This window comes from Gobio gobio (genome assembly GCF_949357685.1).
Source record: "Gobio gobio genome assembly, chromosome: 17".
NCBI classification, from domain to species: Eukaryota; Metazoa; Chordata; class Actinopteri; order Cypriniformes; family Gobionidae; genus Gobio; species Gobio gobio.
In genome coordinates this window covers 46,255,517-46,271,860 of record NC_137110.1, presented here as the reverse complement: position 1 = coordinate 46,271,860, position 16,344 = coordinate 46,255,517, and the positions used below count along the sequence as shown (strand labels likewise).

The 16,344-nt window shown below is 38.7% G+C and overlaps 1 protein-coding gene across 2 annotated transcripts in view; it reads left to right on the top strand.

The window, feature by feature from the left end:
* Positions 1-16,344, top strand: part of pbx1b (pre-B-cell leukemia homeobox 1b) — a 116,928-nt gene that overhangs the window by 1,831 nt on the left and 98,753 nt on the right. For both annotated transcript variants that reach the window (XM_079841135.1, XM_079841136.1), the window contains exon 2: positions 244-317. In XM_079841135.1, the coding sequence (XP_079697261.1) occupies positions 244-317 (74 nt within the window). The remainder of the gene's footprint in view (positions 1-243; positions 318-16,344) is intronic.

Here is a 16,344-nt window from a genome sequence, read left to right as displayed (position 1 = left end):
TAGATTTGTTAAACTATGAATTACCAAAATAATGTTAGTTACTAATTGAATTTTGTTAATGTTATGCATAAGCATAACTATGATGAACAGAGACCGTAATGAGCCGGCTAATGGTCAATACGTGCTTTTCATTTCCCCCTGATCGCTTCACGTCCAGTCAACAGGCAGATAAATAACTCTTTACTAGCCGAGTCAAATACTGGGCCGTTCAGATGCTCACCGCGGCCTTGTGTTGTGTTTCAGAAAACATGCACTCAACTGCCACAGAATGAAGCCGGCGCTCTTCAACGTCCTGTGTGAAATCAAAGAAAAAACAGGCAAGTGATGTTATGCATATGTAAGATCATATTTTGTTAAAACGACTGGATATTTGTTGGATGAAATGCATTGGTGTCTCAGCGTCTGGTCGACACGGCGAAAGCAACTTTTTGTATTTTAAGGGTTTGCTCATGCTAGTTATGTAAATACTCAAAATAACAGCCAGAGAGAAAAAGCCTTTTGGATCGGCATTGGATGTGGATGTTTTCAAGTGTGTATTTCAGTGGGTAAATGTGGTTTGGTGGCGGTCGTAGTGAGGAAATGAAGAAAAACGCTCAGCTTCTTTGACCTCTCGCTGCTAAATCATCTTTACAACTCTTGCACTGCACCAGTCAGCTTTTTTTGTGTCTGCAAAAAAAAAAAAAAAAAATCCAGCTAGGTTTTGGTTAGGAAAAGTGCAGGATTCAATTTCAAACCGCCATAAGTTGTTTAGCTGAAATGTTTATTTAGTTGTGTTTGGCTAAAGCGATGAATGAACGTCGTGTTTGTGTGCAGTTTTGGAGGGAAAGCTCGCTTAATTTTGCGCCGTCATTTTGGATGGTTCCAAGTAGACATTTTGCTGGTGTGTTTTCTGGCTGCAGGATCCGAACTGGAGAGATATTGAGACACTATCGCTCCGCGGTTTTGGTGTGGAAACGGTTCCAGCGTGTTTCACAGTCGTTAGTGCGTGTAATAAAAAGGACTAGATGAAGGATAAAGCAGATTTCTTTATCATTATCTCTCTGACTGCTCTGTTCCAGCTGTGAGGCCGTGGGTGGTTCTCATCTCTGTTTATTCTTGGCTATGATGTTTTCATTGAGTTGGGGGGGTGTTTCTGCGGCCTGCTGCTCCGCTCCTGCTAAGCGTCCGAGAGGGGAGTGACACAGTTATGCGTGGAGTCGGACTCCCCGCCGTTTCTTCTTCTTCTGTTTGTTTTTCTTTTTCGAGTTCACGCAGAGTTCGAGCTCAAACGGAACGCCGGACGATGTGGACGCATCCCAGACTGCTCTACTCCTCTTTGCCCCTTTTCCGCGAAAATACGAAAGGCCGCAGGGCGGCACAGGTCGAAATGACACGCCGTGAGCTTCCAAGTGTTTAGATGTGAGGAAGAACGTTTTCGTCCCTCTTCTGCTGCCTTTTTGAACTCCAACGTGGATGTTTAGCACACTTAAAAACCCTTTTAGAAATCTTTTCAGCAGTTTAAAAAAAATGGTTTGGGTTTCGAAAGTATACCATCAATTCGAGTTTGGTCATTCGGCGTTTTAAATGATAGAAGAGACTGAGTTGCGGTGTTCTTTTGTGTACGCTGGTCAACTTCATTTGTTTTGAAATCGTGCAGGAGTCAAAATAGCTCTTGAGAAATGTTTATTCTGTGTGACATCTGTGGAGATGTTGTTCACTGGAAAAAGTACGCAGGAGTGATGTTTGAATCAGTGTATGTTTAGCACAATGGAAAACCGTGAAGCTAGTGCAACTTAGAGTTATTATTAAAAACTGGGTAAAGTTGTAGATCCAATCTTTTACTAAAATTGCAATACGATATAATTGCCTTTTAATTTAGTTTTTGAGCCGTGTTAAAACGTAAAATGTATTTTGCATTATAAAAAGAAAAAATATTAGAAATTGCATACTCTTTATTCCACCATATTCTATTATGATAGTGATTATAATACATGCAGTTGAAGCCAGACTAGTAGTAAACTTTATTTTCAATTTCTCTTAAAAACAGTATTTGTGTACTGTATATTCTCAGTGCTTTAGTCCATTTTAAACAGGATATTTTAGTGAGATTTGCAGAATTACGTGCTTAAAATATGATTTGTTTGTTTTGTCAAGCTAGTTAAAAAGTTCAAGCTTGTAAATATGTAGTCATGTGATTAAAGATATGCTTACTTTCTCCATTTTAAAAGTGTACTGTCGAATATACGTAATTTAGATCTTGAAACGCATAAAAAAAAGTTCAACTGTATATAACAACGAGAGGGACTAAACGTCTGATTGTGTTTGGTAAAGTTTTAAAGTAGTTATTATAGTTTCACAGTTAAAACGTCTCATTTTTTTAAAGCTCAAGATCACGTACAGTCCTGTCAGCAGATTGTATATGTGTGTGTCTATAGTGTGTTTTTACAGTTCCTCCCAGTGTGCCAATTGACACCTGCAGGGGAGGACGCTGCCCTGGGTCATGACCCGACCTTTTGACCCCGCTGTGTTTTTACTGGGATAAAAAGGAACGGCGGGCGCAGGGGGAATTCTGAAGACGTTCTTCTGCGTGCAGGAGGAAGGAACGCTTTACTTTAGTCCTGCCATATTTTCGTGCCGCTTTTCTCTACTCGCTTTCATTCCACTCATATTTTCTTTCTTGTCTGAGGAATGTGTCTGCAAATGTGTGTGTGTGTGTGTATGTGGACTAATGTTTCTGCATACGTGTGTGTGTGTTTGTCTATATTTGCACTATGTCATTTTTGTATGGTGTGTATTATAGTTTCAATATCACTGTAAAATGCTGATGAACACACACACTACACATTTTATATTAATGCAGAGCGTCAGATTAATATTACTATTCAGATTTTGTAAAAATGTATTGAATACATTTATAGCATTGTTGTTTTTTGGCTTTTTATTAGGTTGCGCCTGACTGCATTTAAGATGGTTTTATGTACTTGGTTGGTACTAATTTACCATGGTAAAATCTCTAATGCAAGCTATGTTGGTTTCCCATCAAAAAAGGCAAAATGCTACAAAGAATACAATTGTCCCTTTTGTTTCCAGTTACACGAATCGCTTTAGTGGCATAGAATGGCATAGAATGTACCACATGCGTGCACTTATGCGATACATTTTTTTAAAACATGTTCCAAATAGAAATCGAGCAATCCTCTTGTTTACACGCTCATGAAAACAATGGCAGTGTCTTGTCCGAGCGTCTGTGATCTTTGAAGCGTGCAGCACAGAATCATGTTGGAAAGGCTCTGGCACCAAATGGCTTTCCAAAAATACACTCTCAAACAATTCCAGCCAGATCCGTTGGCTCACACGGACCCGACACCACGCAAACTCTCTTTTCATTATTCTTCACCACGATATAACCCAGCCAGCACTTGAAAGGAGCAGTGCAAATATATCCTTTTTCCCCCCCCCTCTTTGGTTTCATCTCGGTGTATCTGACACACGGAGACTCGTCTCTATGGAAGTGGAATTCTTGGATCTCTTGGAACTTCAGAACGTTGTCAAGGCATCTAATTGCTGAATGTCAGAGTTTGTTCAGTGACACCACCTTGAACCTTCAGCTTTGACAAAGACACAGTAGCGGCGCTCTGCCGGTGAGGAGTGCGAGGGTTTGAGCGCCTGTCAGGGATTTTACATCGCATACGAATAGTCGTGAACTTCTGAAAGCTCCAAATGAAGCCCTAATGGAAGCTGTTTATGCACTCAGTGGCTTGTTTGTTGTTGTTGTTTATACGCTATTTGTTTATTCCATTCAGAATAGCTTTTTCTCATCTTAGTGAACATATTTTGTTCTGCATTGTTTTTATGAAACGCTTTTCACATTTCACGTAAACAAGTCACAAAAAATTGGAATGGGTAATTGAGATTTTGAGTGTTTTTTATTTTTTTTGTGTATCAAAAAAACATATGTGTAGACAGTAATACATTCCTTTCTTAATAGCTAATATTTATTTGCTGATTAACTATATTTTAGCTAAGTAAAAAAGTAATTGAAGAGCTTGATAATAATCAGAAATGTTTCTTGAGAATGATTTCTGAATGATCATGTGACACTGAAAACTGGAGTAATGATGCTGAAAATACAGCTTTGATCACAGGAATAAATTATATTTGAACATATTCTCCTAGAAAACCTAATCACATATTTTATTGTTTTTTTTATTTATATGTGTGTAGACAGTAATACATTCCTTTCTTAATGGCTAATATTTATTTGCTGATTAACTATATTTTAGCTAAGTAAAAAAGTAATTGAAGAGCTAATTTGGTTATTGGTTTCAACACTGTATGACGTTTTTTTTTTGCAGATTTGGAAAAAAAAATCCGCAAAAATATTCAACATTGATAATAATCAGAAATGTTTCTTGAGAATGATTTCTGAATGATCATGTGACACTGAAAACTGGAGTAATGATGCTGAAAATACAGCTTTTATCACAGGAATAAATTATATTTGAACATATTCTCCTAGAAAACATAATCACATATTTTTATGTTTTTTTACTTTATTTGTGTGTAGACAGTAATGCATTCATTTCTTAATGGTTAATATTTATTTGCTGATTAACTATATTTTAGCTATATAAAAAATAAATTGAAGAGATTATTTGGTAATTGGTTTCAACACTGTATGTTTTTTTATTGCAGATTTGAAAAAAAAAAATCTGCAAAAATATTCAACACTGATAATAATCAGACATGTTTCTTGAGAATGATTTCTGAATGATCATGTGACACTGAAGAGTGGAGTAATGATGCTGAAAATACAGCTTTGATCACAGGAATAATTAATATTTGAACATATATTCACCTAGAAAACATAATCACATATTTTATAGTTTTTTTTTGTACTTTATTTGTGTAGACAGTAATGCATTCCTTTCTTAATAGCTAATATTTATTTGGCGATGAATTATATTTGAAATCAGTAAAATGCTTTGTAAAAACAGAGAAATTGAAGAGCTAATTTGGTTATTGGTTTCAACACTGTGTGGTTTTTTTTTTTATTGCAACCATCTGCAAGCATATGATGATGATTGTAAATCTCAATCTTCTAAACATCTGTCAAATCTCACAGATCTTGACTTGCAGAGTTTTCTTTCTCTCTGCGAACCTCAACAAAAGGCTCGTTTTCTTGTGGCATGTGTTTAAACGGTGTAAGGTTTAGCGCCCGGGGGTTCGGGTGATGTAATGTTATTTTTTGATGGGTGAGAATGAGGTGAGCAGAGGGCAGGGCGGGAATATTTGACAGCGTTGAAACGAGCCAGAGATATGATTACTGGGAGCGCGCTCAGCACGCCGTTCTCTCGGTCCTGTGGGAAGCTCGACTCCTTACGGCTTCTTAGGCTGAACACACCAGTGCACACAGTATACACTTCTATAGCTCATTACAGACGGAGTAAATCATCTACGGCAGCTCAGTTTCAAACCAGCTGACAGACGTTCATTTAACACGTTTTAAGAGTGTGCAGCATTAACAATGACATGCTTGATGTCACAAAAGAGATTCAAGAGGGGGCCTGTTAGGGCGATAGAAAAACACCTCATTTAGGTGGAATTTTGCAGTTTTTCCTTCAAATATGCAAATACTACTACCTTTGCTTGCGGTATACTATAAATAAATGTTTTGGGATAGAACATGACCTGCCAAATTGTGCAACACCGCATCCTAAAATGCAATGCATTATTTATGTTTTAATATGTAACATTGTATCATCCCGGATTTTTAACATCTTTTTTTTTTTTTACTCGTATTCCCAGATGATGATTAGATGCCATTTACATGCAACATGAAGTGCATAAAACTACCGTTTTGAAAGATTTTTAATGAATTAATGCCCACTTTTTCACTTTCTACTGTGTATTTGTCTATAGAGGGACTACATTTGATTGGATGCACATGCTTTGACGTCAACAGGAAAAGAAACGGGATGGTTTTCTGCTTCCTTTTAAACGTTTGTCTTGTTAGTTGCATTTTAGTACTTGCATTTAGCATTGCTTTTCCAGATTTGAACCCTTAGGCCTTTGATTCCGCATTAAACCAATGGCGTAGCATTTGTACGGATTCGTGCTTCCTACCCTCAGGTGTCCGATCTGGGGCCTATACCATGAAGCCAGTTTAGCTGGATAGCCAGATCTGTTTAAGCTTAGTTTGTGGCAATCCTGGGTTTTAGGTACCATTAAAGGACCCGTCCACACGAAGCCAGAGCTTTCCCTCTCCAACCTTTTTCCCCCCCTCGTTTCAAGAAATATCTGCGTACACATGAGAGCAATGAAAACGACTCAAAACGATGTAGTATACATGCCAGACCAGTATGTGGCGCTGTAATTCTGCCACGGAAATACACTAAAAACGGAGAAGAACAGTTGTGGCTAAAAGGGGTACAGCAATGGTAGGAAGTGAGGCAAAATCTCACGATAATATACATTTGCTACTTACCAGATTGTGTTTTATTAACGCCTACACCTACTCCAACCCTAAACCTACCATTACAATAATGCAAATACAGTAATTAAACGACGCAATATTGATGTGCGCATGCCCAGTGCCCGTAGTTGTATCCCGTTCTAGTCTTTCCTGCGCGGCACGTGGGGTGATGACATCACAAAATATACGGATTGGCTTTACACACGAAAACGCAAGGGTGTCGTTTTCAGATTTATCCACTCTGGGACCCGGTTAAAAAAAAAAATATCGTTTTTCTTGCTTCCAAAATGTCGGATCCGTGTGGACGAAACGCTGATACGGTACAACGTTTTAACGTATTCAGCTAAACGCTTTTAGCTGTATTCATCTCCAAGTCTAAACCACTCCAGGGCAGGTTATGTTCTGGATAAGAGATCTCAAACTGAAATTGGACCAATCAGCTGTAAGCAAAGTGACACACCTCGGATGGAATAAAGTCCCCCTATTTCTACTCTAAAGCAAATGGTTTTTAAAGACTTAAGCGTCTGGTTTATACAATGCTTATTTATAATAATAATAATAATTTTGAATGATTTAGATTTCATTTATGTAATTGTACCCTTAATTAATTACACATGTATCATTTTAGTTAATCAATCATTAATAGGCACTTTGTTAAAATTAATATAAATAGCCTGTACAAATAAGCTTTAAAATAAATAAATAAAGCGATAAAAATGACTACATGTGAGCTTAAATGTTCAATGCTCTCTATATCAACTAAACTTCATAACTTTTACTTGCATTGACGTATAAGATTTTTCTTTTATGTCCTCTTTTATAGACGGCTCTTTTCTTCTTGCTGTGTGAATTTGTTGAAATATTCTGCAGAAGAGAGGTGAATCTCAGTTTCACTGATCCACAGCGTGTGATTGGCTGTTCACTTCTGATGTCACAGCTAAACTCAGGATCAAAGCCTGAGTTGACAGAGAAAGCTGATGATCAGCATCACGGGACCAACAAAGCCAACTTGAAACTAATCCTGTAACCCTGACTTTGTTAAACTACCATCATGGTACAGGCCCCAGGTGTTGGAATCCTGAAGACAAACAAAGCAGGTGGTACTCTCCAGCACAGCTGCCCGAAGTCATTGGTTTCGCGTGCCGTCAATATACGCTGTGACGTGCGGCTGGCTCGGTCTCAGTGCTAATATGTGCTGCTTTGTCTTTCACTCTGTGTGGGTTTTTTCTTTTTTAAACGTGCTGATGCAGCATCTCCGCGGAGCGCGAACAAGCAGGATATGAGAATCACATCTGTTGGACCGGCTCATCATCCCTCAAGCGGAAACGCTAAAGCCTAATCCAGCACATAATAGAGGCGCACACACTGACTGGCAGCGCGCGGCCGGCGTGGCGTTTTTTGGAACCACTCTGCCAGGCTTTTGCAGAAATGAGATTAGGCGAGCACGCAACAGCAGTTACGGAGAGATCTGTCATCGTTTTCTCTGAGTATACACTGGAGCACAATCACATTACCTTATGAATTATGCAAATTGTCAGTGGCCTAATTGAGATGTGTTAATCATATTAAGAGGCTTAATAGCTTGAATTTAACTGTGATGCTATTTGGTAATTAAGCACGACGGCGAGTTTGGGGTGCCGTTGATTGAGCTGCTTGTTGAAGATCATGTCGGAGTGTTTATTCGTCTGTCTGTGTGCCTGAATTAGAGAAATTATACTTGGCCTTGCCAATCTTCATTCTTCTCTTAATATTAATTTCCTTCTTTTAACATTCTCAAGCTTAAATTGATCTGATGATGATGTGTTTAGGAAATAAAACGCATGATAAATAAAAAGTTTTAGCATTGATTGCACAATTGCATTATTTTATATATCACCCGCAAAGTCCTCTGAGTAGGCTTGGCGGTTCAGAGAGTAATTTTAAGTAGAATATATAAAAAAAAATGATGGAGTCAATTCTTTTCATCACATTTCGTTCCGTGTGCATCTTTAGAATGGCTGAAAGAGTCTTTAGCAGATTTATTAAGGAAGCAAAACCATTAAACGTTAAATTCATTGCTATGTTCATTCCTAATATGGCCGAAATTAACATTTTTTAAATATTTTTTTAATTATTTTTTAAAGAAATTAATACTTTTATTCAGCAAGGATGCATTAAATTGATAAATAGTAACATTAAATACTCACAAAAAATATATATAGGCCATTTCAGATAAACAACTTTCAATTCATCAAAGAATTGTGAAAAAAATTCCACAAAAATATTCAACATTGATAATAATCAGAAATGTTTCTTTTGCAGCAAATCAGCATATTAGAATGATTTCTGAAGGATCATGTGACTGAAGGCTGCAGAAAATTCAGCTTTGTATATATTACATTTACAATATATTCATTATATTATAATTGTAATAATTTTTCAAATTTGTACTGTTTTTATTGTATTTTTGATCAAATAAATGCAGCCATTTTGTAAAAACATACAAAAAAAGTGTTAAAAACAAATCCATTGTCTGCTACTGTCAATTTGTATCGATTATTTGTTGCAGGCCTTCTATTTTCAATTCCTAATATATGATTTATTGGCCCTGCGCAGAGGCAAAACCATTATAAAATGTCAGATTTGCGTTCAGCAGCATAATAAACTCTCACAAACAGAATGCGCCTGGTAAACTGCCTCCGAATCTGTTCTTTTGTCAATAGATGGTATCTTGGGCTCAAACGGGCTCTGCTCACTGAGATATGAATGACCGGCGCTAGCACCACATTAGACGAGATGGCGCTCGCTCGGTGCATTAGACAGAGACGCTGTGGCGATTTTATCTGCCCGTTTGCTTTGTGTCGCTCCTTCCCAACAGCTCATCGTAAAGCTGGTAGGTGGAGACACGGTCGGCCCTCGGTTACTGCCAGCTTTCTTGATATGTTACGACTTTAATCAAATCTGAAAATTTGTAATGTGCATTAAAGTGAACGTGAAGTGCTTCTCGTGAGCGCCGTTGCCATACCAACCCCGGAGGAGTCGTCTGTCTTTAATGCGCGGTTGGGAATCTCATTTCCTCCCCCCTCGCCATCACCGCCGCTACAGGCGGTCGGCACACAGAGAGAGGGAGACTAGAGGCCTCTCTCCACGTACTGGAAATGACACAAATTAATATACACTACTTAAACTAGACCAAGATTAATGGCTGCCTTTCGCTGCAGTTTAGTCCCTCTGTCAGTTGCCGGGTGTTCCTTGGACAAAATCAACATTTATCCCACTTTTGCCCTGGGCTCTCAGGATGCAAGGATCTGAACCCCCGCCACGCTTTTCACCTCTCATCCAGCTCCTTCATACATCACCCTCTCTCTACATCCGCACCTCTTTCCAGCTCGTCACATTACACACGTGATCGATTTCCTTTTCTATATATCTGATAGTTAACTTCTGATGGTTAAAGGTAAAACGCTGCATCTAACTCACCAGTCTCTTGATAGAGTGTGTGCACGTTCACGTTTTGTGGGATTGATTGTATATGTTTAGAATCATGTTCGTAGAATCGACTGTGTTTGTGGCAACTGTTCAAAAGTTTGGGGTCTCTTCTGTTCATCAAGGCTGCATTTATTTGACCAAAAATACTGTAAAATCAGTAATACTGTGAAATATTATTACAGTTTCAAATAATTGTTTTCTATATTGTAAAATGTCATTTATTCCTCTGATCAAAGCTGTCACATGATCCTAGTGTTGTAGTCAAGACCACCTAATCCGAGGCCAAGTCGAGACCAAGACCAATGTGTGTTGAGACCAAGACAAGACCAAGACTTTGAGGGGTTGAGACCAAGACGAGACCAAGACTTTGTGGGGTTGAGACCAAGACAAGACTTTGAGGGGTTGAGACCAAGACAAGACTTTGAGGGGTTGAGACCAAGACAAAACCAAGACTGTGGGGTTGAAACCAAGACAAGACTTTGAGGGGTTGAGACCAAGACAAGACCAAGACTTTGAGGGGTTGAGACCAAGACAAGACTTTGTGGGGTTGAGACCAAGACAAGACTTTGAGGGGTTGAGAACAAGACAAGATCAAGACTTTGAGGGGTTGAGACCAAGACAAGACCAAGACTTTGAGGGGTTGAGACCAAGACAAGACCAAGACTTTGAGGGGTTGAGACCAAGAAAAGACCAAGACTTTGAGGGGTTGAGACCAAGACCAAGACTTTAAGGTGTTGAGACCAAGAGAAGACCAAGACTTTGAGGGGTTGAGACCAAGACAAGACCAAGACTTTGAGGGGTTGAGACCAAGAGAAGACCAAGACTTTGAGGGGTTGATACCAAGACCAAGACCAGACCAGCACTCAGAGAGATCCTCATTACCACCTGAGAAATTACTTATAACTTATAATAAATTACTTATAATAAATGTAATTAGAATAAGACCCTCTATAGAGCTGTTACCAATCAAATGAAATCATTAACAACAAAATTCATCTTTGCGCTACAGAGGTGACACAGAAGATGCATCTGAATTGGTAAATTACAAATGCATAAATAATGTTGAGGATAATGTTTAAAAAAAATGGAATGTTTGTTAAAGCAATATCATGTTTGCAGTCGTGCTCAAATTTGTGAAAACGTCTCTCTTGCTCTTGTGATATTGGTTGATTATATCCCGTTATAAATCCAGATCTCATACAATAACTTTTTGCAACAATATCTTGAATTTTGTGAGAATTTATATTAATTTTTGGTGACATTTTTGACACAGTCCCTAATTAATTTCTGAATCAGCACAATAAATAAATCAAATTAGAAACAAGTTATTGATTGCATCTGAAGCAGTAAGTTTTACATCCAATCACATTAATGATGTTAATAAATAAACCAGGCAATGCACTGGCAATTTATTAATATCCCAGCAGTTGTGGTCTTGACTGGTCTCGAAACAAAATCCAGAGTCCTCTTAGTCTGAGACCAAGACAAGACTGAGTACAAATGTGGTCGTGATCGAGACGACAAGACCAAGACCGTCAAAAATGGTCTTAAGACTGTTCTTGAGTACTTCAACACTACATGATCCTTCAGAAATCATTCTAATATGCTGATTTGCTGCACAAGAAACATTTCTGATTATTATCAGTTGTATGTTGTGCTGCTTCATATTTTTAGGATTCTTTATTAATAGGCCTAGTTGTTCAAAACAACAAAATCTTTACTGTCACTTTGATTCATGGAGTCACAATACAATTCCAAAATGATTCTTTCAAATTGTCGTCAACAGCATTGGAGCGCAAATTAACAGCTGGGCAGCATTAGAGATTGTTCACATGAGACAATTGAATGCATTCATGTTTTATATCTGGGGTCTCTAAGAACCCCAAAAGTAATGTAACATTTTTCATGAAGGATGTTTGAAGCTCTATATTAAGTTGAAAGTTTGTTGTCATAGTCAAAGATATGAAATGTGATATTTAAATGTTAAAAGTGTTTTTAAGCTATTAAAATGACTTTGGAGTCCGTTAGGTTTCGCAAGTTTTACAATGAGGCCCCTTTTTGACAAGTTATTATTAGATTTTGATTGGTGTGCAATGAGTCATTTGAAGTCTAGAGAGATTTACAGTTCTGGAAACTGTCTAAATATAACTAAATTTATGTAACAATCAGCACTGCTGATCAAATTTAATGCTTTTAAAAAGTGACAGAAAAGACATTTATAATGTTACAAATATTTATATTTCAAATAAATGCTGCTCGTTTAAACTTTCTATTCATCAAAGAATCCTGAAAATAAAATGTATCATGCATCATCCACAATAATATGATTGTTTTAAACATTGATAATAATCAGAATTGAGCAGCAAATCAGTATAATAGAATAATTTCTGAAGGATCATGTGACACTGAAGACTGGAGTAATGATGAAAAAATTCAGCTTTGATCACAGGAATAAATTACATACATATAATCAAGTAGAGAACACTTCTTCTAAATTGCAATAATATTTCAAAATTTTGCTGTATTTTTGATCAAAAACGCAGCCTTGGTGAGTAGAAGTAGTTTTCAAAAACATAAAAACCAACACACTGTTTGAACTGTAGTGTATAGTTGACCTCACTAATTGACTAAATGGTTTGTTAACAGTCTTGTAAACCATTGTGACCCATCCATTGTTGCAAGGTTGAACTGATGGTTTCTGTAGTGTTATAAACTGTTACAGAAATGATTGTTCCTGTGAGCTTCCCCACAGAGATCAGAGGAAAACCACCACCACCATCTCTCTCTCTCTCCTCCTGTATGGATTGTCTGGCTATGCAAATCGCTCATAATTAGACATGCTAATATATGGCAGTAATAAGCCGCAGTCTGTCGTTATGTCTGCCAGTCTCTCCATTGTGTCCAGCGAAAAATGTGTCTTTAAAATAACGCTTCCCACAGTCCTCTCTGTCATTCCCATAGACATGTCACATAGCTTGCATAAAGAAAACGATTCTCAATTATGCACAAATCACAATTTTTTTCTTTTTTATACATTTTAGGCAGTAGCTGCGTTTACTTGAACCCTAATAATCCATTCGTAACTGGGCTAGTAGTACAATCGGAACAAAAAAGTCACATGTAACCACGTCAATCAGAATGAATTGGGTGGTTTATTCCATTTCTAATTCGATCGAGAGGACATGTAAATAAAAACATAATTTTATGTAATAAAAAAAATATGACGTCACCCGTAGGTTTCTGAAGAGCACTTTTGAAGCCTATAGTTGGCTGTTGCCATCTTGACAGTGCGACGCGTCACTCCCGGATAACTGACAATGGGCAAAGAGGCGGGACGTGGGTGGAGCTGAGGTGACTGGTTGCTAAAACAACGCCCGCCTAGCTTGACTATAGTGGCAATCCACCTTTCACTCAAGTGGTCATGCCCTTAATAATGCTGAACTTTAAGGCTTAATATAATTTAAATGAAAGTATTCATCCCCCCTCACAGTTGTCATGAAGGACAAAATTTGCTGTATAGACCAAAACCACTTTTTGTACCAGACTGTAAATATATATTTTTTCTGCTGTAAAGTTGGGCTTTTTAACATGGGGGAGATAAAGATTTGACTCCCTTTTGGAGCCTGTCCCTAGTGTCGATGAATTGCAGTTTAAAGGCCAATTTATACTTCTGCATCGAGTGTACGCCGTAGCTACGCCGTAGGCTTTGTACCCTACGAGGTACCCTGACGCGCACCTCTCCAAAAATGTAACAACGCGTCAATTCTACGCAAACCGCAAGCGCTGTGATTGGTCTTCCAGAACCCCTCCCTCAGGTCAATAAATAATAATAAAAAATACAGCAGCTAGTTTCATCCTTATATCTGCTATATAACACAATATTTTGTAGTGCTGAGATTGTTTATGTTAGTGAATAAATACATGGATCAGCTATGTATAATTTATTTATTTTCTCATTAAAACCAAAGATGTTAATCAGTGATTGTATATCAAGAACAGGGACACATTAGGGTGCATTTCGTTTTGTGATTTCAACGGAATGAATAAAGTGTCCGCGACAGCAATCGATTGAAGCGCTAGTCTGTGCATGAGCCAATGATACTGAAAACAGCGCCACGAGCACTCTGCATGATTTCAAAAACGCCAGATCGCCTCTTATCATCAACTAGAGATGCTTAATTTGTATTACATACAACAACTCAAGCTGCAAGAAAAGCCGCTGTCTGACCTCATGACGACTGCTGATACTCCGACAATGTAAACAAGCTGCTTCTTCTTCGGCTTTTGCCTTGATACACTGTGGGTTACCATCAACATGCCCGTGGACACTGCCAACTAGCGGTCTGCATGTGGAATTGCACATTGACGCGGACAACAACGCAGAAGTATAAATGAAAACCAACACGTAACTTGCGCCGTAGAGGATACGGCGTAGGTCCGACGCAGAAGTATAAATCAGCCTTAAGTCTCTTCTGTGTTGGCTCCTTCAAGAGAGACCGCGGGAGGTTGCCGCTTGGTAAACAGTTGGTCGGATTGAAAACCGAAACCGAAAAGACTGCGCATGCGCAATGATGTGGATATAGCGTAATGACGTATGCCGCATGGAATGAGCTGTTCTTCCTCTTGAATTAAAGTGTCATAAATTATAGTTTTGTCATTCTGAAATTATCTTTCCACTACTCATCTTTGAAGTGGAGCAGGACAACGTCCCACCAGTCCTTGTTTCGGACGGGAATGGGCGTTTTTACTGTTTGATAAATATAAGCAGCACGGCTCAATGGTTCATGTGCTTGTCTTCACCTAATTAGGACCTGAAATAGAAAAATATCACGTCTGCTTTTTAAAACCAAGAAAATGAGGATGGTTAGTATGCAACAACAGCGAGAAACTCTGTGTATTCGTGCAGTGTGCGCATGGATTCAATCCGATCAGAAGCTTGTGACATATAAAAGCGCATATCAACCCGATCACTTTATTTAGCGTTCATGTAAACTCTACGTTCAGATTCATCAATCGGAATGAATTCATTAAAACTGAAGGAAAAAGTGTCGATGTCAACGTAGCTACACTCTAAAAAATGTTGGGTTGAAAATGGACAAACCCAGCAATTGGGTTGTTTTAACCCAGCGGTTGGGTTAAATGTGTGCTTAAAACAACCAAATCTCTGGGCTAAAACAACCCAATTGTTGTGTTTGTCCATTTTCAACCCAGCATTTTTAATCCAGTGTTATGATTCAACTTTAAGCTGGTATTTATGGAGTAACGCCAGACATATACATATATTGTTAACAATAAATCCACGGACACTTACACCAATTAGTTGCATTAGTTCATTGTGAAAGTGTTTGGTCTCATGTGTCTCTTTTACCATCTTAAAATAGTCTCTCGACACAGTGCTCGTGGCACGGAAATGTTTTTTTAAGGAAGCATGTGGAGCCTTGTGCCCCCTGAAAGGAAACAAATGTTTGGGAGAAGCAGAGAGCGGCGGTTTTGGCCGCTTTCCCGGCACAGACGCAAGTGCCATCGCAGGCTCCGGAAGACTGAAGTTCCTTCTGCACATGCAAGAACCGGTTTCGAGCAGAACCGCATGCAATGCATAGTTGCATCATTTAATGTTGCTTAATGCTGGAAGTTGACATTCTACGGTCCATAAACCTGTCTCACCTTGCTTACATACATGGAGATGAGCTATTTTCTCTCTGATCTCGCTGTGAAGTGCTTTGGAAAGCAGCAGTTATGCTCCGTTAAATCCTAGGGGTTTTTGGGAAAATGGCGCTGTCGCTTTCTGGCTAGCTCAGCACTTTTGAAGTCGGCGTCCTCGTGCGATCCTCTGTGCTGTCAGGGATGTGGAAGATGAAACAGGTGCTCGTCATTTGAGTGGTCAACTAAGGACAGACTTTGTGTTATTTGAAACTGCAGCCTTTGATCAGCAGTTGTGACATGTGTAAGTCAAACTCCTCAAACGGATTCCTTCCAAACTGTGTTTAAGGTACAAGATGTGCTCGAGTTTTTCTTTTGGAGTCGTCCAAGTCAGTTTAGCTGTGTTGTGTTCTCTTTCTTTCTTTCTTTGGCGTTTTCTGACTGGTGGCCCAGAATACAGGCGTGAGTCATGTGGACTGAGATGAGCACTAACAGACATGCTGCTCTTCTCTGCTCCGTCATGCTTCATTTACCGCATCCAACACCGCCAAATCTAGCTCAAACAGAACCCTGCTTTATGACTGATGCATTAGTGATTTCACTCGGCTAATGTAAATGCAAGCCAGATTTTGGAGCATCAACAAAAACTATCCCACTTACTTCCAAGTTGGAGCTCTGCGGGCTCATTCGCACTTGAGCTTTTGGTGGGGTTTGTTTGTTGTCAGAGTTCAGTTCATTTGGTCCGTGTGTAAATTCTGTTTTCTGAATGTGCATCAGAAAAG